Genomic DNA, 21,892 nt, shown 5'->3' on the forward strand with positions numbered 1-21,892 from the left:
CCTGCTCAACCCAAAGCAAAAGTTACGACTCTTGCTATTAACTTCAGTTTATCATATTTTTAACCAAAATCAGCTTCCATCAGTTGCCAATAATCAACAGCTCTTGAAGCAAATATTTTTAATTGACCTCGTGGCTAAAAATGTTGTGAAGTGTAACTGTTTCACTGCTGAATTCTGTGCAAGTAACACAAGAACTTAATTTTACCCTGGTGCTTTCATTCTTACCTCACTGATGTTACTTACGATGCAGTTTTACCATATGAAAGTTATCATAGGTGCTGCTTCACTTTCTTTATCCTGTCCTTCCATGTCAACATAGCTATTTCACTACTCTGGCTGCCAGCGTCAATGAAACAGCTAAATATTGATAGAATGAGCACTATGGGTTTGTTTGCCTCGAGTTTCAGCCTCATTTGATGAGCTTTTATTTTTGTTATAAATCTTGCCGTGTTATGGGTGTAGTGATTGCCACGGCAGCATTGAGAAGCTGATACGTTTTGGTGCTTTACTAAAAATAAATAGCCGTGATTAATACCCAGACTCCAAAAATGTGTACTTAAGTAGGACTTCAGTATCTAAATTCCTTTGTTGTTCAGAGCCTGAAATACGTGAGATATCCAGACTCAAATGCTGTTTTCTAAATTGTTCAATCTTTACTGTTTTCAGGAATCTTATCTGTGACACGATGTCAGACTAGAGATAACAGTTGATCATAAAAGTAATAATCATTACTGGCAATAATCAGTTAAAACTGAGTTTTAGTGACAGAGATTGAATGTCTTTAAGTCACTTATAAATAAGTGGGTAATTGCTGAAAGACCTGTTGTAGCTGGATTCCCTCAGTTACAGCATAAGTGCTTTAAAGACTGTCTGACTTCACAGCAGCAGAGCCTGGAAGTACCATCACTGCAGGTCTGAAACCAATATACTCTTCTGGCACAGTGACCATTGCAGTTCTGATCATCATTCCACTGTGGATTAACGTAATAGAAGATACATGATAGTGTTCTTGAAAGAGGTCGTCTGCGTCCTTTAAAGCAGTGCTGCCAGCAGACTTATGCACAAGGCAAATACTCAGTTAAATGAATAACTAAAAATTGCAGTGATCCAGTGCAAATTTCTTACAACCAACTTAAAATAATTGCTGGAATAAAGAAAAGAGAGTTAAAATGTTAAATTCCAGACCATCCTGTTTAGTATCTCTATGTCTGATTAGACGAGCATTTTTAAAAGTAGTTTGGAATTCTTTGTGAGTGGGGAGAAGGTTGACAAGGAAGTCAAAGGCTTTTGATGAATTACAGAATCATGTGGTAACAGAGATGGTGGCATGTAAAGGATATAAGAACATAAACATGGTATAAGTTTTAATCTGGTTGCACAGTTACAAGCCTTGAGTTGAATTCTAGGAAGATTAAGTGTTAGAAATAATGGGATTTCTCACTGGAGGGGACTGTAGTGATACTGGCTATAAAACAGCAGCTTCAATATTGAGAGGTGTGTAGCCACAGCAACTTCATGTGATCGCAGTAGTGTCAATATTGCTTCTGGCTCTTGGCAATTTTATTCCTTAGGGAGGCATAGTAAGTGGGGGCTGTATGCCTGACCCTTACTACAAGAATCAAATACAAATTTTTAATATATCTACTGTGTACTGTTGCAGGTATCCTCAGAAATATATATAAATTAACATAAATAATTAAGTTTGCCTACAGGTGATTGAAATTGTAGGTATTGCCGGTATCTTTGGTCACAAGAATTTTGTTACAAGAAAAGATTTTTATACTGTCCAAGAAAAAAAAAAAAAGTTTTTTTTTCTTTTAAAAGTGGAACAACAAGGTTGCTCAAGTCTTTCTGTTCTTCCCTTTAGGAATGATGTTATTGAAGATAATGACACTGGTAGCAGTGAGAACACAGGAGACTGCTCTGAAGTATTGGTTTGCACTGATTTAGACAGTGAAGCTATGAAACATGGTACTGCAACTGAGGAAGAAGAAAGCGTTCAGGTGAGAAGAGCCTCCTGTGTATGAAAATCAGAAATTGCTGTGACTTTAGCCAAGTGCTTTAGAGATCCGAGCTTTCCCAATGTCTCTGATGCTGCCTCACATGGCGCTGTTGCTCTGAGCAGCTCATCACCTTCTCTGCCATTCACATTTTGTAGATCTGCACAGAGACATTTTTGTGTGCTTTGGTGCAACTTGTTTGGACCCAGACTAATGTGTTTCTATTGGTCTTTCACAGGTACCAGCCCTTCCTTCTGCTCAGGTAAGTCGCTGTATCAGCAAGAATAGCACTTGTTAGAATGTCATCTATGTTAGTAAAGGCTTCCCCAGGAGCAGGAGATGTGGATTGTAGCATAGCCCACAGTCACGGCTTTGACCATATTAAGCAAAGGTAGAAGTAGCAGTTGTGTTGAGACTCTACAGCTTCTTTCCTATATTTGTGCTAGGAGGGTGTGCTTTTGTAATTGACCTATTAAGAAGAAAAAAACCAAAACAGCAACCTTCAGATGCAAATTGTTTCTCAGCCTTTTCTCACTGTCTCCCATTTCTTCTGTGGTAGGCATATATGTCCTGTGCTTTTCAACACGTCTTCATCTGTCTAGTTGAAAGAGTTTCTGTTACTTCTCCTTGAACCTCTCCGCTTAGACATGTGACTTGTGCTGTGCTCATAGCTCTTGTCCCTCCATACTGAAGTGTTCACTTAAAATTCTTACACCCGATGTGTTCAGCAAAGGAAAAATAGACTTGTGACCTCCTGAAGAGGTTCAACACTTATTGTCACCTTGAAAAGTATGAAAATTGACTGTTTGTATTCCAAAGCAGAAAAGTCTGTTTAGAGTGCTGCATGAGCACATATTAGGATGTGATGCTAACATGCGTGTAAAAATAAAATACTTAGCTCTGTTTTTTAAAAAACATTTTGCTCAGAAAATAGGACTTGCCATCTTTCTTGGAGGGGGACTTTTCACAAAGGCATGTGGTGATAAAACAAGGGATAATGGCTTTAAACTGAAAGAGGGGAGATTTAGATTAGGTATAAGGAAGAAATTTTTCCCCATGAGGGTGGTGAGGCTGGGACAGGCTGCCCGGTGAAGCTGTGGATGCCCCATCCCTGGCAGTGTTCAAGGGCAGGTTGGACGGGGCTTTGGGCAACCTGGTCCAGTGGAAAGTGTCCCTGCCCGTGGCAGGGGGTTGGAACCAGGTTATCTTGAAGGTCCTTTCCAACCCAAACAATTCTATGATTCTGTGGTACTGGAAGTTGGTGTTAAAGTTCAGAAACCAACTAAAAATGTAAGCAACAGACCATAGGATATCAGATGTTGAAGATTTAATTTGGGCTTTGCTTTAATTAGGCTTGAATTGAACAGCTTCACGTCGCTTAAAAAAGCAAATATTGTATACGGTTTGAATGGAAGCACAGGATTGCAGCCACTGCAAATTGTTTGCCCTATACAACAAACATCCCTCAGCTTTGCTTTGAGCTGGAAATTATTAGATCTCCACATACAATCCAGTGTGAAGGTTTGTAATGTGTATGGCCTGAATTGGTAATGATGGCTTGAACTGTAGCATCAGTCTCTCGTTCAGGGGATCTTTATGCAGTCAAGCAATGCTGTAAAATACATGCTGACAACAATGAAATCAAATATAACAGTAACATGCAAGGGAATATAGCTTCTGCCACTCTATATGAAATAACACATATACAGCTGTCAAATAAGCACTTCTAAGGAAAAATTCACATCTGAAGTTCCTTATTTGGCAAAATTTTAGTTGTCATAAGTCTAAATGATGAATTCTGTGTGTAGAGGGATTTGCTATACATGTGTACAGATCTTTCTATGATGGTTTTTAGCTTCTTGCCTGTGAGTCCATAGATATTTCTGAGGGTTTCCTAAAAAATAACTAGATAAGCAAAGGTATTGCTAGTAGACTTAGATTAACTGGAATAATTTAATGGGTCTGTGAACTTGAAAAGATAAAAATGGATGCCTTAGCATAGTGAAACTGTGTGTCTTGTCTGGAATCTATGTTTTTATTAAAAAAAAAATGTCACTGTAGTGCTTTTCCCTATTGTAATGTATTCTTCTGCTGGCCTTTGTTTGCTTTCGTGGATCCCAAAAGACTTCTGAAATACTGAACAAGCCAAATTTTTCAGTTGTTCTGGCTAAACTACCATATTGGTTTAGAATCCTATTCTGTTAAATTAAAATTTCACTGAATGTATTGATTGTCCAGGTTCTTTGATACATTAGTGCCAGATCTTGTTATAAAAAAGTTAGTAGATTGTTATCCAGTAGGGCTATTGTAATCCTTCCTTTATTTGTAGTATTTGTTTTAGGTTTTCAGTCTTTTGACAATGAAAGTCTACAAAAGCCATAGAGAGTTTCTCTTATTAACTCCTAACACCTTCCTTCCTCCCGACTTCCTAGTTAAAATATGTGCTCAACTTTTGAAGTCAAAACTCAAAAAATACAAGTGTGGATGGACAAATAAAAATTGCAGTCCGGTGGCTTTTCAGTGCATTTTATCAGTTTCAATGGTTTCAAAGAACAGCTGGGAAGTGTGAATTACACTTCTCACAAAGTATGTGTACGTCGGAGTTCCGAGTACATTACTATACTTTAAAGGCGAAATTAATGCTTGGGAGCACAGGTTCATGTATGGCTGAACTGTTGTTTTCACACCTGATACCATTCTTGGCCTTTTTTGCTTTTTGATAGACCTTTATCTATTGATACGGTGGTAAGGTGGCATTCTGGGGTGAGCTCTTGGTTTTTTTCAGCATTAGCTAAGACGCTAGTTTAAGTGTTATTGGGGAGTCGTATCTTTAGGTGGGATGTTAAAGGGAAATCTACTGATTCTTCTCTATGAAAGGAGTTTGAGGGGGTGTGTAGGGTTCTAGGAAACAAAAGATGTGCCCATGAACTCTTCTTTGGTCTGAAATGGAAACAGAAGCAGCTCTTCCCACAACTACAATAAGTGTGACTATGCAAGTCTTGCACAGCTCATCTCCAGGGTGGAAAGTATCTGCTGGAGTATGACAGATGCACTGTAATTAAAGATTCTTTCCCCAAATTGGAATTTGACTTGAGGGCTGAGTAATGTAAACAGAATAACTGGAGTTTTGTCTGATAGTGACGACTATTACTGTCATCAGTGTAAAACTGGCAACCATTAGATAACTTCATTTTATATTTAGACATTTTAAAGATCATTTGTGAGAACTTCTTAAAGTCTGAAAGCAAATGTAATCTGTTATTTTAAAAAGACATATTTTATATTCAAATTTCTTATGTTCCTCCATATAAGGCATTTTTTGAAGAAATCAAGTACTGGGCTTTGGCATAAATACCTATAGTTATCTTCCTGTGCCAACTTCTAGTGGAAAAATGGTGACATGTATTCATCTGAACTTGTTTTGTGAGATGGTGTCATAGAAATGCCAACATTTCTTCATCCCCTTCCAGTTCTGTTGCTGCTTTATTTAGTAAGAGGGATTAGTAGCTCCTTTTAGAAAGTCTGTCAGACTTGTTTCATTTCATATATGCTGAGCACAAGTCTGCATCCAACTTGATTATTTTCGAGACTGGGATATACTTACCGCCATGATTTTAGTCACCCCGAACTTCAAGCTATGATTAACAATTTGCAGTAGAACTGTTGGTGTTAATATTTAAAAGAAATAATAAAAAATGCTTTGTCTGAAGATGGAAAGTCATTGTCTGTCTTTAGTGATTAAAACAGCCAGTTAGTGGCTGCATGGTTGAAAAGGATGATTTCCACCCCCACACAAAAAGCTGTGCTTTTAGTTCTTGAGGGTTTTCTGTGGTCAGTGATGATTACAGAAATGTACAGAAATCTGAGAATGCCATTCCCAAATCTTTCTAAACATCCTTTTTGCCAACAGACTGTGGATGTATTATTGAAACCATGTGATGAAGATGCAGATGTTGATGGAGAAAACAATAGTGAAAGGTATGTGTTTTTCTTTTTTTTTTCATTCTAAATGGCAGAATGTGTAACTTCAGTTCTAAAAAGTAGGTGTACCCAACTGGTTATTTGTGACAACACAGTATAACATGGGAGGTGAGACTAAACATACAACTTCTCACATGGGAAAACAGGGATATGGAGTTACATTTTTATGATGATATAAAAAACATGAAACTTTATGCACTTAAAACAGAAAATAGGTACAAGCCTATGATACATACACTGTTTATTGGTGAACAACCCTATATTTTTGGCAAGAGAAATAGAAAAAGTTATTTTCTTTAAAATATTTTGGCACATTTTATTGCTCTTAACGATTGAAGAACTAACATAGGTAATACTGACTAGCCAGAAGAACTTAAAGTTCATTTGCAGTTTGAGTTCAGCACTGATTGAAATTTCAGTTTGAGTTCAATTGAGTTTTAAAATATTTACTCCTAGCTTGCAAATAAAGGTCTAAGCTATTTTTATTTCCAACTTGGTTCAAGTCCAGTTGTTGTTTACATGCTTCAGTGTGAAATTCTCTCTGAAGAACAAAGTGGGTGGTGTAAAAAAAAAAAGGGGGGGGAACATAAATTTTGCTTGAAATTTTAATTGTCACTTTAAGGAAGCACATTGCATATCTGCTAAAGCTCGACCAGGGTATGTAAAAATAAAATGTAGAGGGAATGTGTGCTATTTACTGTTTGTTGAAGAACTTGTATTTAAAAGGATAACTCACTCTATGTCTTCTTTTTAGGCAAAATAGTATATCGCTTGGTGGCAATGATAGAATATCTTCAGAGATGCTTCCGGTAAGATTATATTTTCATTTAAATACAGATACATAGCATCTTATGAGTAAACATAAATACAGATATGAAGAAAACCAATTAATTTGGCTTTTAACATCCGATGTTGATGGCCTGCTGCAAGGTTTGCAAACCCCTGTTAGAGATCTCGTCATCTCGCTGCACAGAAACTGTGGGCAGCAGAACAGGCTTATACTTATGCATCTCGTCAAACAACTGTTTTGTAATGCAAAAAACTGACTGCTGTTGGGGTTGGGAGGGAAGCTCGTTTGTAATTCCATGAGTTATTTTTTTTTTCCAGAAAATTTCCAGAAGTGCTGGAACTGGCACGAATTAGGTACCAGATTTTCAGTTGGTATATAATAATAAAATTGTTATATTAAATACAGGATTCAAGTAGCAAGACTTGTGATCTTAATGCAAATCCTGATTCGGAGGTGTCGGGCGATGGCAACGTTAATGTTTCTGAGGAGGCCCTGGGTGTCCAAGTACCACGTCTGGATCTGAAGAATGGATCTGATGGTGACAAATGGGAAGGTAATTTTGACCCTTTAGCTCACAATACAATTAGCTAGTAATGATGAACGCAACATTTGACAAAGCAGAAACACGCATTTTTCCTTTAGTTCAATCTGAATAATATGTTCCCATACACATGGTAAGATTGACCAAGCCATGGCATAGGTCCCATCTTGTTTCAGAACTATCTGCAACTTAATTAAGGACCTTAAAAAAAACATAAAGAAAAAATAGTCAAAGGAGCAACTAAAGAAAGAAAAAAAGCATAAGTTTCATACTAGAGGTTTGTTTATTTCATTTTGTTTTGTTTGTTTAAAAAAGGGACTTACGGTTCCTAGGAGTCTCTCATCCAAGTCCTTAAAAAAGCTCTCTCTGGATATGTCTTATAGTCAATATATTTCCAGTGTCTTTTTTTTTAATATAAGCTACTGAAGTTCAAATACTACCTGAATTTGACTTAAAATCACTAAACTACTAAACACAGCAACTTATACTTCATTTGTTCTGAAAAATCTGTTGTTTCATTTTAAACATCAGGAATGTTAGATGTTGATTTCCATGTCATTGGACAACTTGAAGCAGCCCTCAATTTTCAAATAAGAGTTAAAGTTGCAGATGGATATTATTTCTGTGCCCCTTCTCCCTCCACTGTTTGGATTTTAAGAAAAGCAGAATGTTTGGAACAGTTTTCTCTCAGGCAGGATTCCTTATGTTTGTGACCTTATTCTTCATGGCCTTCTGTGTTTAGCAAGACCCTGTGAGCTTGTGACTTTACTGCACTCTGTTGCTCAAATGTCTGGTAATAACTGTTTAGAATGTCGTTTTACTTGTGTAAAAACATAACCACTTTGTAAACAGAGAAAACAGCTTAACAGTATCTTCTTTTCAAAGTACTTACCTTTTTCCGTGTTTTTTATATCCTGTTCCCTCTGCCTAGTGTTGATATTCTGAATCATCACACCTTAAAAAATGCAAGTGATACAGTTTGCTAAAATACCGTGAACTGTCACCTACAGTACAGTGACCACAGTCCACTTGTTTCCAATTTTAAAAGCTTGTACATACAACCTGGCAGATTCACTACAGGTTTACTCTGCAGGGACAAGGTTTTCGCTCCAGTGGCAGCAATTCTTTGAGATGCCTCTGAGTGGCAGGGTGATGTCTCACTGGCACTGGTGACAAGGAATGACTGCGTTTCACCCTGCTCGCTGTGGTGGAAATATTAAAACGAGCGAAGTATACCTGAAATGCGTGTAGTTCAACAGTGCAGCATATGCTTGTAGCAATGTCAGTGCATCAAGCTTTGTCCTGAAGCTCAAATGGTGATAACTTACTGTTAATTTGTCACCAGTATTGGCTGTTTTCCAAATTAATTGCCTGCATTTATCCATCCTTCTGTTTTAGCATTTACAAATGCTGAGGTGTACCATTTCTGATTGGCTTGCTTATAGTTTTGAAATACTTGCTGGCTCGCCCCCAGCAAACTGTACATTCAGAGTTTGTCGTGTCATATAGAAGTCAATTTGCAGGCATACAAAGACACAGAGTCTAGATTTTCATTCTTGTTGTCCAAGATAATAACTATCTAAAGTTTAAAAAAAAAAATCCTGCTTATGTTCTAAGTGTTTTATTCACATTAATTGCTTACTCACACATTTAATTTTGTTGCATTTTGTATTTGTGTTAATCTGGTTTAATATGTATTCACAGAAGGTTTGTGGCTTCCATTTTCATTATTTCCTTAAATCTGCACATAAAAATTCCTTTGGTTTTACTTACCCAAATGCCTTTATGACCCTTAATTTGAAAAGGAAGTGACATATCTGTATATAAATTTCTATTGTAAGCTTTTTGGTAGTAAAATCATGATATTTTGCAAGAGTTGTTATTTCACTGCAAAGTATTTTAGCTTTAGCTATTGTCCAGTCCTGTTTAGAATGGTTATTAGGATCTCAGCCTTCCAAGGCCCTGTAAGTCCTTGTGTTGTTCCATTGAAGTACGTTGGCTTTGTACAGAAATCTATACTAGTCCAAATCTCCTTACAAGATTTGGGTTATTAAAGCCTACATAATAAAAAGATTAAAGGCCTGTAACCAACAGAATTCTTGACAATGAACCATCAAATGCTTGCTGGCTTAAGGCAGAAATGCAGATCAGTTAATCTGTATTTCAGATAATTTTTTTCTGCATTTGTCCTGCTGTTTGGAAATCACCACCATCTCTATTATTTTTAAGCTGTGAGCAACAACATATTTAGAACTCGTCTTTTGTTAATGTGAGGATGCATGAGACTCTTATTAAACTACAATAAGTCTTTACTATTCCTGTGTCGGTTCTTTGTAAATCTTCTCAGTAAAAAGTTCAAATTGGCTGAGGACTGAGCTTCTTACCTGTGTTGAAATTGCTGGAAGCTGAGAGTGCTCAGGGCCTGGCCCAAAAGATGGGATGTTTTTCCCTGGTACTGTATCTTCCTGCTTTACATGTTATGTATAGTTTGTTCTGACTGTGCTCTGTGTTCACTTTAGTATTTTTGCCATTTTTTTCATTTTATTAGCGCCATGCCCTATCACTTTTCCCCTCATTGATTTCAAAACAATGCATCTGCAGAGAGAAGGGGAGGGTAAGTATGGTTCGCCATACGTTCAGTTATCTGCCTTTTGATAGTTTATGGTTTGCTTTCTAACTAACCCTTCACCTGCTGTCCCTTATATCTTGGGAATGTTCTGATCTGCAGTTTTTGTGTTTACTTTTTTCAAAAAGGTCCCCTTCTTGTATCTTGTACTGTGTGAACAGGCAAGATTAGAGCTTAAAAATGAAACAAAAAAATCCCAATAATACTTAGTAAATGTACAGTGGAAAGCAGGTACAAGGGTTATTTTTTTTAAAGATTACTTTGTGGGTTTTATTGTTCTGCACACTTTGAGCCCAGTTTTCAAATTTCTGCTTTGAACTGGGAAATATAGGCAACTCTCTGAAAGGAAAAAGGAGGGTGGGATTTTAATTTAAAGTGCTTGGAAGATCACATCAGCTTTTTGTTAGACAGCAAGAAAGCCGTATCTGAGAATAATAAGGGATGTTAGCAACTAACTTTTTATAGGTGTTTAAAAAAAATTGATTGTTTTGGAATCCCCTGCTTAAAAGAAATCACTTTCCACGAATTAGAAATCTCTTTTTCTCAGTGGTGTCACGGTGGATTTAAACTTAAACCCAACAACACTCCTTTAAAAAGACTTCAGCAAATGGGTATTGTACCTAAAGAGGTATTGTCAGGCTTACCTTCTTCAAAACCCAGAGGCAATCTTTCAAAGTACATGCGTAAGGCTTAAAAGTTAATTTCCACAGCAAAACATTGCAACAGACAAATATTTTCTTCTAACTTCAGATTTCTGATGAGTAAATAAGGCTCTTTTACACTGTTACTGTTCGGAAATGCATATTCCCAAGATACACTTTGAAAAAGGGATCCTAGTGTGCATACTTCATTTCAGTACCTTTTTCTTTCAGTTGATACATGACAGAATTTGTAGCTTTCTAATGTATTTCAATGTTTTTATTCACTTTGTGTATGACACCACATATATCCTTTATAGCATACGAGAGTAAGCATTGGGTACGCATTTTTGTTTCCTTTTGACTCTCTTTTATAATTCTGTTAACAGAAAAGTACCATTTTGTGTCCCTTTCTTATCTTCTAGATCCGTTTCCTGCTTTCAAATCTTGGCAGGAGGACAGTGAATCTGGAGAAGCTCAGCTTTCCCCGCAGGCTGGGAGGATGACGAACCATCCGTTGGAAGAGGACTGTCACCCCATCTTGTCACATCGTAGTTTGGATTTTGGGCAAAGCCAACGTTTCTTACACGATCCGGAAACATTAGATTCTTCATCCAAAGCACTTTCTTTTGTTAGGTACGTATTTGAATGCAATTTGGTGGGTGTTGGGGCAGGAGATGCTACTGCCAGTAGGAAAATACAGCTGTTTTAAGAACCTCGTGGTTTTAATGATATGAATTAATTGCAGATATTAATTAATTTGCCAAGGTCAAATGCAGCATTATGTGGCCATTTGGCTGTTCTGCCATGGTGAGTCAGACCAGAGGTTTGTCTGAGACGGTATCGTGTCTCTCAAAGTGGCCACTGGCAGATGCTGAGGGAAAGAGTATAAAAATAGAGCAGACTTGCACAGATTTCCCTGGCATTTGGTCAGGGCTTCTGACAACCTGTTCTAACGGCACTTCCTGGGCTGAAGGTGGTATTTATATCCTTTGTTTACCGGTCTCTACTGGACTGCTGGTCTATGTTTTTATATAAGTTTTGGCTTTTTTTTAATTCGGTAGCATCAATATTTGTTTTCATGTCACATAATTTTGGATTTGTTTTGTGTGCTGTTATGCACTCCCAGGAAAGAGAGCCGGGTTCTACAATCCATTGCAACTAAAGTGTGCAGTAGTGGCCTGGGCAGGTTCTTCATTTGTGCTGTGGAAAGTCATTGTTCAGAAGCGTTGTAGGAAAGTAGCAGCTGTTAGAGGGAGAGGCAGCAGTACAGCGAAGAGCGAGGCTTCTTAATGCAGGTCCTTGCCTGCAGATTTCGAGGATCAAGCCTGTTTAACAGTGTTTGAAAGCAGAGTCATAACTAAACAAGCTGCAAGTTATTTGTGTGATGCAAGAGGAGTGAGACCCTCCAAAACACTAAATAACCCATGACCTGTCCTGCTGTTACTCTGAAAGGGGATTTAAGAACTTCCATGCTTATTAGGGAAGAAATAATCCCATAAAAATGAGAAAATCTCAAACAGGAAAGACCAAGTTCAGAGCCTCTAATTCTGTCTGACACAGATTTATTGACAGAAAAAGATAGTTGCCCAAGTTTTATCTAGTTACCCACAGAAGGTAGTTGACAAGCACTGTTAAAATGATGCAGAAGAGTGACCTGCAGAGAAGTGCTGATTGTAAAGGCTGCTCTCCTCGTTCTGAAACTAATCAGGATCTATACTAGTAGATTATTAGATTAGTATTTCTAATATCTCCAGCTACGTAGATGTCTCTAGCTGTGCTGTGCTGAGAGATCTTTCAGGCACCTTGTGTAAGAAGTACTAGAGAATTCTCATGATCAGTCTTGAAATAAAAATGTTTTCTCACAAGAAGGAAATATCAAGGAACTGAACAAATGCAAAAGATTATTCAAAACCGGAATTACATATTCTAGAAATCTGTTAGTAAGGCCAGCAGATTAAATTATGTAGATGGTTTTTAGATAAATATTTAATCTTCACCTAGCACAGTTAAGTGGAACTGTAATTACCAAGGGTTGTTTGGTGCTAGCTTCTAGCCTGGACTATATTCTGTGCCAGGTATTTCAAGAAGTACTGAATATCTAGTAACTTAGATATGTAATTTAGCCACCAGGACGTTCTGAAATGTTTTAATAACAATGTAATTAACAGTACAGTAGTTTATTACACTTGAATTTCAAATGCTCTCTTTCACCAAAGAGCTATTTCTGTTATGTGTATGACTAGAATTAGAGAGCAAAAAATAACGTCTCATTTTGAAGGCAGCACATCAAAGTGTTTTGATTCAGTAAATAAATAGCTCTAAATGAAGACCTGAAAAGAATTTATTATGAACTGGAGAAAAAAATTGAAATTAGTCATCTGTTACTCAAATACACAAGTTGTTTGCACTCGTTTAATTGTTTAGATGACATTTTAAAATGTTTTTAATACAGAACACGACGAGCATCCTTTAGTTCAAAAGATGACAAAAGGGAAGACAAGACACCTTATCAGCTTGTCAAGAAATTACAGAAAAAAATAAAGCAATTTGAGGAACAATTTGAAAAAGAGAAAAACATAAAGGTAAGTTACGACTTCTCCTTTTACTCAGGGTAAAAACTGCGTGATCGAGCTGAGTTTCTTATTGTAGTTCAGCACTGAGCAGCTAACTTTGGGATCACAAATAATTTTATGTGCTGCTTTTTATACAAGTGAACTGAACAGCAGCTGTCCTGGAAAACAGGCCATAGTGGCTGAGCTCAGGAAGGGCAGACAGTGACATTTCTGCAGTGAGCCTGGGGGATGAGAGAAAAAAAGCATCTTAACACTTATCTCTGGCTCAACTCCTGATGTCTTGTTTCAAGTTTGTTTTCACAAGTGATGTCTGTTCTGTTGGCACTAACAGTGACATCCATGTTACTATAGTCACGTTCACTGTCTTTAATATTACCAAGTCTTGAAATAACTATTTATAAACAAACTTTGGTGTGTTTGTTTTTATAAAATGTAGTTTGTTTTTATTACTTTCCAGCCCTCCTATAGTGATATTGCGGCCAATCCAAAAGTTTTAAAATGGATGACTGAACTTACCAAATTGAGAAAGCAAATTAAAGGTAAGGGATGCTGCAGTTTCTGGTTTTCTACAAACACAAATTATCTACATGACTGAAAAGGCTGAGTCGTTCAGTAAAATTCCATAGGACAGTAAATGTTTCATTTCTAGATTCTGAACTATTCAAAAACCAAAACCAAATAATTCTTGTGGCTTTGTTTTTAGTTTATCGGGAGAGAAACTGCCTATGCAAACTGTCATATTCCTTTATTTGCAGTTGAACTGAGAGAATTACTTCTTCTCAACCTTTGGATTGAGCAATTTTTCTCATTTCAGATGCAAAGCAGAGGAGCTCAGATGGAGATTTCATACCTCAAACACGTCCACGAAGTAACACTCTTCCAAAGAGCTTTGGTTCATCTCTCGACCAAGAGGATGAAGAGAATGGAGATGAGATGCGGGTTGTGCAGAAAGAGAAGAAACCCACCAAGGAAGCTACGCTTGAACTCATTTTGAAAAGATTAAAGGAAAAACGAGTTGAGAGATGTTTGCCAGAAGATATAAAAGTAAGTATAAGGTTATAGTTAGGCTGTTTCGAAGAAACTAACAGAGGGAAACAGAGCACTATCAGACACTTTCAGTATCACTTTATCAATGCAATGATGCCTCTGTCTAGCAGCCCTTTATCAGTCCCTTGTATTTCAAACTCTGTGTGGAAGTGACCAAGATGAACCACATTTTCCTTGCTAACTCTTTATTAAAATATTATACGTATCTGCTGACAATATTGGACAATTTTAAATGGATGAAGGTGGGATGCATGTCCTTAACTAAGCTGAGCTTGCCTAAGGCATCTGTATAGCTTATAATGTAGGAAAAACTGTTGACATGACTTGTTTGATTGAGTATGAATTATTTCCTGATAGAAAATGACAAAGGACCATTTGGTAGAAGAAAAAACATCTCTCCAGAAAAGCCTCCTGTATTATGAAAGTCAACATGGACGGCCGGTAATACTCGGTTTACTTCATCTGACTATACTAATGTGTGTGTAGACAACAATAATTCTTGTGCAGTAGTAATACCAGACTTTAGTGCTGGTATGTGTGGATATTTTTATTTGTTCAAAGCAGAAAGTTATCTATTAGTTTCCATGTTGCGATCAGAGGAAGTTATTACATCGACTTGAGAAAAAAAAAGTATGTATTATTAGGCCCTTTTTCCACAGATCAGTAGGTTGTTGGAGTTTGCAAATTGATTGGTGTCATTTGGTGCCTTGTTTGTCTGGGAAGCAAAGAGAAATCTTAAAAATGAACACTATTAAATTTCCTGGGAAGAGACTGGAGATGTTGTTCTGGATTTCACAAAAATAGAAATGAAAAGACACTTTGTGAGGTTTTTTGGGGGTGTTTTTTGGGGTGTTTGGTTTTTTTTGTGTGTTTTTTTTTTTTTTTTCAAATATATGGCATGTTTCTTTTATCATTGGAGATGTGGAAGTTACAGTCAGTGGCTTGCAATTGGTGCCTAAAGTTCTGGGCTTTTATCTTGGACAGTGATCAGCATCACCGGTCCAATCACAAGATCTTTCCAGTTACTTTTCTCTCAGCCTTCTGGCCTTGGCACACTGGCTGTGTAACCAGCACTACGGGAAAATCTGATCAAGCCTTTCAGTCTAAAAGCAAAGGAAGAGTAATGGTCTTGAAGATACTGGCGCTGGTTCTGCAGTCCGCAGTAACAGTTCAGGATAGCCTTTCAGATCTGTTATGTTGGCGTACACAGTGGCCAAGAATGGAGAGTAAATCAGATATCGGATAAAATCTCTCTATGGTTTCATCCTTTACTTTTTTTCCCCTGTCATTTCTATAGAATCATCATCACTGCAAGGCACAGACTCTTCTCCCCCAATTCTTGATCCTTTTTTTTTTTTTTCCTCTTTTCCATGGGTCTTTAAAGATAGAGGGTTTGCTTCTACTGAAGCTCCCCTAATTCTAGGAGGTCTTTGCAAGTCTGAAAAGGGAGTTAAAGTGAGAAAAGAGAGAAGGAAAAAGCACCTTTTTATTCCCTTTTATTTGCATAAACCCCATTTTGTACACATAATTTAAACTAGTTTTATGTTCCTAATTGGAATGTACGTGGCCTGGCACGAGAAGCATACCGCTTTGTGTTTGCTTGGATATTATTGAGTGACTGGTATAATTAATTCTGTGGTTTCTCTGCCTTCAGGTTACTAGAGAAGAAAGACATATTGTGAAGCCACTTTATGACAGATACAGACTTGTAAAACAAATGTTAACTAGAGCAAGCATTACTCCTATTCTTGTGAGTAAAACAAATGCTATTTCTGGTTTGGGGTTTGTTTTTTTTACTTTCAAACTGCTAGGCTGCCTTTAGAAGAGCTAGTACTACTGTTCCATAAAACACATCTTTCTTGTGGAAGATTTAAGATGTAGTTATTTTACTTGAGGCATTGAGAGCAGAGCAGTTCAAAGCTGTCTGTGACCTTGGTGGCTCTTGGGAAGTAGCTGGTTCTCAGAAATAAGCTGTCCTGACTTGCCTTGGCTGAGACCTTCCCAAGTCCCTGTGCTAGTTATGGATCCACAGTACATGTTGTACTTCTCGTCCTTCCCAAAATAGTAACAACAGTTGCAGGGAAGCTTGTGTCTCTTCCGTACTGCAGGTTACCGTCCCTAGAGGCACGAGTGACAGGGTGGCCATAGGAACCATTTCATTCCTTTGTGCTTCCCCACTGTGAGACGTGTTACCAACATCCGCAGCATCTGTACAACATCTATGCTTTTTCATTGTGTTTTCACTTCATTTTCTTCTAACTTGCAGTGCTTTCTATTTTCTTTTCTTCTGTGGTCTTGTAAGAAATGAGGAAGAAAAGCTTTTACGCTGTGTGAGGATTGATGTAACCTTGTTTATAGTACCTGTAGAACAGTTGGGGAATGGCAGCCAGCTGGCTGACTTTGTCATGAGCTGTATTCGAAATCTTGCGTGCTGACCCAGCCTTGCAACAAGACTGTTTTGATATTAGCGATTTGACCTTTTTAGAAGGAAGGGACTGCACAGCTGACGTGAGATAATCTCTTTATGTGCAGACAGGTATTTACTAGATTTACGTAGCTGGGCAGTGCTTACTCAGCAGGAACTTAATCAGCTGTTTACACTGACTGTTCTCAGCTATAGCCTTTAAACCAAAGTATGTTGAGATAAAGGGACCAGTTCAAGATCATCCTTTCTTGCACATATATTTTTGGGCAGCCGCTTTTATAGAAAAATGTGATTTATGTTGCAGTCATATTTCAATTTAAGAGCTTTTCTATCAGTATCACTTTTTGAACTCTGTAAACACAGTTGGCTCTTACACACCTAAGCATTTCTCCTGGACTGGTGAATCATAGGTTATTAGTGGTGCCCTTGACTTGGTTGAGTTTTATCCCATCTCTCACCTCAAAAATCTGACTCCTCAGCTGAAATGCCTTTTATATTATCAGTAGCTTTATGACTATATCATAGTAGTGTTTTCTTTTTCCTGTGAAATAAAGGGATGGGTGATATCCAATCAAAAGGATTTCAAATTCAGAAGAGAGCTTGGTAACATAATTCCTGATCTGTGCTGTGTGCAACATCTGTAAAAGATTTTTCCCGGGCCTCTGCTTTTGAAACCTGTAAGACTGATCTGTGGAGCTCTCTAATTACCAAGGATTGTTCAGTGATAGCTTATAGGTAGGCTGTGTTCAGTGCCAGGTATTTCAAGAGTAGCGTTTTGGTTTATGACACTTGCTTCCATGAGGTATCTCTTATGGTATCACAGTGCACTCGTCACAGACACTGAAGCCTGTATGGAAATTTCCAAAGAAGCAAGAATCTATTTACCTTTCGTGAGCTACAGTTGTTTTGACAGGTCATTGTCTGTGTGGCTTTTGTGTTCCACCTTCCTCCTGTTCAAATAGTCCATCTACTGGAATTGCTTCTGCCGTCCAGGGGCGAGGGCTGCGCAGGGCAGAACCGCAGGTGTGCAACAGGCAGCCAGCAGTGACACCTGCACAGCACAGGGACGCCTCTTTTAGGCTGAAATCAGAGGATTTGGGCTCTGAGGTGGCAATAGGTAACTCGTACATAGTGCTGGGTTTCAGAGTGGTCTAGAAAAACAAACTGGCATTGTTATTCCCAATGTATACCTGGCAATAGATAAAAAAATGGCTTTGGCCTTGTGTAACTTTATTTTTATAATCTCCTTGTGGTTTGCGAAGAAGAGTAAATATGAAATTCAGAGATATCTTTGTGCTTTATGAATTTTTTTCAAAACAGAGAGAGAAAGAGTGCTTTTTATTTTAATTCAGAAGAATATTAGAATCTCACATTTTTACTTGTATGTCAACAATACTTTGGGCATCTGAGCTTTTTGGGCTATGTGGTAGTTTTGTCTATGCTCTATAAGTATGTTTGCAGTCTTTTATTCTTCTGAAAGAAGAAGTACCTTTAGGTATTAGGCGACTTCAACCAAATTCTGACTGCACACAGCATTTATTGTCTAATTGTACATAATGATACAAACTTGAATTTTTACAGGGGTCACCATCAACCAAGAGGCGGGGGCAGATGTTACAGCCCATTATTGAAGGTGAAACTGCCCATTTTTTTGAAGAAATTAAGGTGTGTATAGTGCACTTTAAAAAAAATGCTTCTCAGCACTTGTAATAGGGAACCAAAATATTTCATATTTGTTTTGAATTTCTGCTTTGACTTTCAGGAAGAAGAGGAGGAAAGTGATGGTTTGTCTGCAGACCTGAATGATATCTTAAAAACTGCTGCCCAAACACAGCCTGTTTTAAGCCCAGTTGAAAACTCTGAGTCTGATCTTGAAGATGGTCAAGAGAAACTGACCCGCGACCTGAGGTTGTCGAGCACCCGCGCTGCTTCTATGTACGTCAACATAAGCGACTGATTCTCTTATAGAAGTTGCAGTTATTGGACTTAACAGTCACGATACTAAATATTGATGTTGGGTGGAAGGGAATGATGTGTTCAGCACATCTCAGCAAGCATTTGGCTTGAAGGAGCGTTCTTTGACATGTCTGAGATCTTTTTGTATTCATTGAGTTGTTCAGTATCTTCTAAACCTTCTTCAGCTTTACTTGAGCTGTGTAGGCAGCAGAAAATTTATACCCTTTTATTAACTACTACTTTGTTCTCAACATTTCACCATCAGACAGCATATTCCTTATAAGCAAGATAAATTTATTATTAGCCTAGCTAGCTCAGTTGCTTTTGATTATGTTTTGGAGAACTTAAATTGTATTGTATGGCAAATAGTATTTTTCTTTCACTTGAAATTTTTAGGCCTGAATTATTGGAGCAACTGTGGAAAGCCAGAGCTGAAAAAAAGAAGCTACGTAAGACACTACGAGAATTTGAAGAGGAGTTTTATCAGCAGAATGGAAGGTTTGTTTAGCACAAAAACCAGATGCTGGACAGCAGCCTCATTTTCTAGCCAAGTATTTTTCTTTTTCAACATTCTATATGAATGTTGCCAAAAGGAATCTGGCCTGTTTTAATCTCTGCTATGAATAGTTTTCTGAAGGAGAGAGCATTGCTGTGTATTTTTAATTGTGGAAGAAGCCTGCTCCTGGGTTTTGTTTCCTCTGTTACAGTCTGTGAAGTATAATAATGAAAATGGAAGAAGTGGGGGTGTTTTTAATCTTTTTTAAGAAAAAGTATTTTTAATATAACACCCCCACCACCACCCCCCCTACCTCAAATTATCGATCTCTTTTCTAACATCAGGCAGGGAAAGTTTACCCATTTGTCCTTTGTTCCAGTAGGTCAGTCCTGATGCTGCATATTTGCTTTACCCATAAAGGGGTTGATCATTTTTATTCTTCTCTGTATTGTTCAGTTATTTTAGGCCTCTTATTCAAATATGTATTGTTATGAATTTGATTGAACTGCTGCCCATTCTGTGTAACGGGGTTTTTTTTTGAGGTGTATCGCCTCATGATCAAAACTAACACCACTCTTAAGAAGTCAGTCACTTTCTTGCCTGGCAGCCATTCTCACTTCACTGTATTTTCTACTGAAGAAGTACAAGTTCTAAGAAGAACTTAAGAGAACGATTTATAAACAATGCTGTGATATTTATGCGGAATAAATTCTGCTGGGTTTTCTATTCAGTTTAGGTGATGGCAATTTTAACTACAATGAACTAAAATATAATAACATGTCTGTTATCAGCGAACAAGCTCCAAAAATATGTCTATCTGCCCTAAGATAACTGCGCATCGCTGCTCTCGTGTTTGGCTTGTTGCAGCGTGGAGCATTTTCTTGAAACTTAATTGTGCTTCTTTTTATAGGAATGTACAGAAAGAAGATCGAGTTCCAATGCTTGATGAGTACAGGGAGTACAAGAAAATAAAAGCCAAACTTAGGCTGTTAGAAGTCCTTATCAGCAAACAAGATTCTTCAAAGTCGATTTAAATCTTGGTCCTCCAAACCACTGAATAACATGATATTTCCGTGTACTACCGCTGTACTTATCGGGTGCTTGTGTTCATTTGTCATGCACTGTTGAAAGAATCCAGTTTGTGCACTTTATTGTGGTGCCGCTATAAGATGTTTGAAGGGTAAACAGGTCCTGTCTAGAGAGCAAATAAGATTTCTGAGTTTGAGACTGCTCTATCCAACTTTAGCAAACACAGTTTCCGTCAGTTTTGTATTACAGATACATCATCTTGTTCCAAAACAACCATAGATTTTTTTTTCTTTAGAACTCAAGAACTTTGAGACTTTTGTTATTACCAAGTTTTTGCATTATTGAAGAAATTATTAATACCATAATGCTACACTGAACTACTCCTCTTGCCTGTTTTTTATTATGGGGGAAAAAAGTCAGCAAATTAAACATACAGCCCTTTTTCCTGGAACATTTAAAAAAACCTAGACTGAAATTCCTTTCAAAGGACTGCCGTGGAACAGCTTTAAGTTTTGGTATTCTAAATTGCGCCTATAACACAGTAATAATTAACATCTACGGATTTTGCTCATTAGTGGTCAAGTTTCCTCCTTGATAAAGATGACAGTGGACAAACCAGAAAGTGACCTTGCTTAGTGTCTTTTAAAACTCGGAAAACTGAAAAATTCTATCACACGCTGCCTACAGGACTTACTGTTGTTCGTTTTCTCTTTTTATTGGTTATTGTTTATCAACTAGTGGTGACATAGTGTTTTGTCTGAATTGGATACTGCATCTCCACTTCAGGAAGATTTGAGGAACGTAATGAACATTTCGGTGTTATGGGAAATTTGATGGCGCTCAGACTTGTGTAGCTCCAGCAGCAAAGAGCTGGCTTAGGACAGTTAAAACTCCTCTGTACCTGCACTAAGTACATTGTCAAGGGCTAAACTCGATGTAGTTAACGTGCACCACGGGTGAACTGTTGGGCTTGAGTGAAAAATTACTGCTGTTTATCATGATTTTGTTTTACAGTTGGAGAATAAAAATAAGTTGTCTAACCCTTATGATGTAAGCAAAACTGTTTATGGGCCTTGCATGATTTCGCTTCAGAGTTGAAACTAAATAACGTTTTAAGTATCACATCTGCTGTGCTGAATGATGATTTAGCTCCCAGCTTTGTGCTCTGCAACAGCCGTCAGCAGCTAGTTTGGATCTGGCAAAACCTGAGTGTTAATTTTAACTGGTGCTTTCTCAGTTTGGTTTTTTTCCTTCAGTGTATCAGTTTGATCGTGGCCATGTTTTGCATGCACCTACTCTCGCTGCATGTTTTTATGACTGGCTAATGTCAACATAGCTGTTATTCACACTGCTTTACGAAAGACCAAAAATGAACTTTCTGACAACGGAAGCGATGGCCAGCATGTAACCTCAGAGACTTGCTGTTCTGTCATGGAGCATATGAAATAGGTTGAAAGTAGGATATTTAGTGCTCAGATCTCATCTGTGTACTGTAGAATACTTCTTGTTTTGTTTTACTCTGCTCGTAGGCATGCAATTTTGGAATTCAGAAAACAAAAGCACTAAAACTATTGAGCACTGGTGGTATGCCTTTCTTTTTTAAACTGCAAAATGATCTGGGACCTTAGAGAATAATGAGGTTAAACTAGTGTTGAGACCATTTATCAATTATATTCAGTTCCATCGTGCAATGTACACTTCAGTTACTTTTCTATCAGTCTGCAGACACGGGTGTATCCAAACATTGAAACTAATGTGTACTGTATAGTGTTGTACATGAATGTTTG

At 37.7% G+C, this 21,892-nt stretch overlaps 1 protein-coding gene across 5 annotated transcripts in view; it reads left to right on the forward strand.

Annotated features, from left to right (window-relative positions):
- Nucleotides 1-21,151, forward strand: part of FAM13B (family with sequence similarity 13 member B) — a 46,302-nt gene extending 25,151 nt beyond the window's left edge. For 3 of the 5 annotated variants that reach the window (XM_082063977.1, XM_082063976.1, XM_082063979.1), the window contains 15 exons: nt 1,868-2,003; nt 2,239-2,262; nt 5,911-5,978; nt 6,736-6,790; nt 7,177-7,324; nt 11,002-11,212; nt 13,032-13,161; nt 13,610-13,691; nt 13,967-14,196; nt 14,557-14,640; nt 15,854-15,949; nt 18,206-18,289; nt 18,387-18,559; nt 18,977-19,078; nt 19,987-21,151. In XM_082063977.1, the coding sequence (XP_081920103.1) occupies nt 1,868-2,003; nt 2,239-2,262; nt 5,911-5,978; nt 6,736-6,790; nt 7,177-7,324; nt 11,002-11,212; nt 13,032-13,161; nt 13,610-13,691; nt 13,967-14,196; nt 14,557-14,640; nt 15,854-15,949; nt 18,206-18,289; nt 18,387-18,559; nt 18,977-19,078; nt 19,987-20,110 (1,747 nt within the window). In that variant the 3' untranslated portion in view covers nt 20,111-21,151. Of the gene's footprint in view, nt 1-1,867; nt 2,004-2,238; nt 2,263-5,910; nt 5,979-6,735; nt 6,791-7,176; nt 7,325-9,860; nt 9,927-11,001; nt 11,213-13,031; nt 13,162-13,609; nt 13,692-13,966; nt 14,197-14,556; nt 14,641-15,853; nt 15,950-18,205; nt 18,290-18,386; nt 18,560-18,976; nt 19,079-19,986 lie in introns of all 5 variants that reach the window. The other 2 variants (XM_082063980.1, XM_082063978.1) reach the window with 2 other exon arrangements.
- The last annotated feature ends 741 nt before the right edge of the window (nt 21,152-21,892 follow it).

This window comes from Streptopelia decaocto, assembly GCF_964273445.1.
Source record: "Streptopelia decaocto genome assembly, chromosome: 12".
Classification (NCBI taxonomy): Eukaryota; Metazoa; Chordata; class Aves; order Columbiformes; family Columbidae; genus Streptopelia; species Streptopelia decaocto.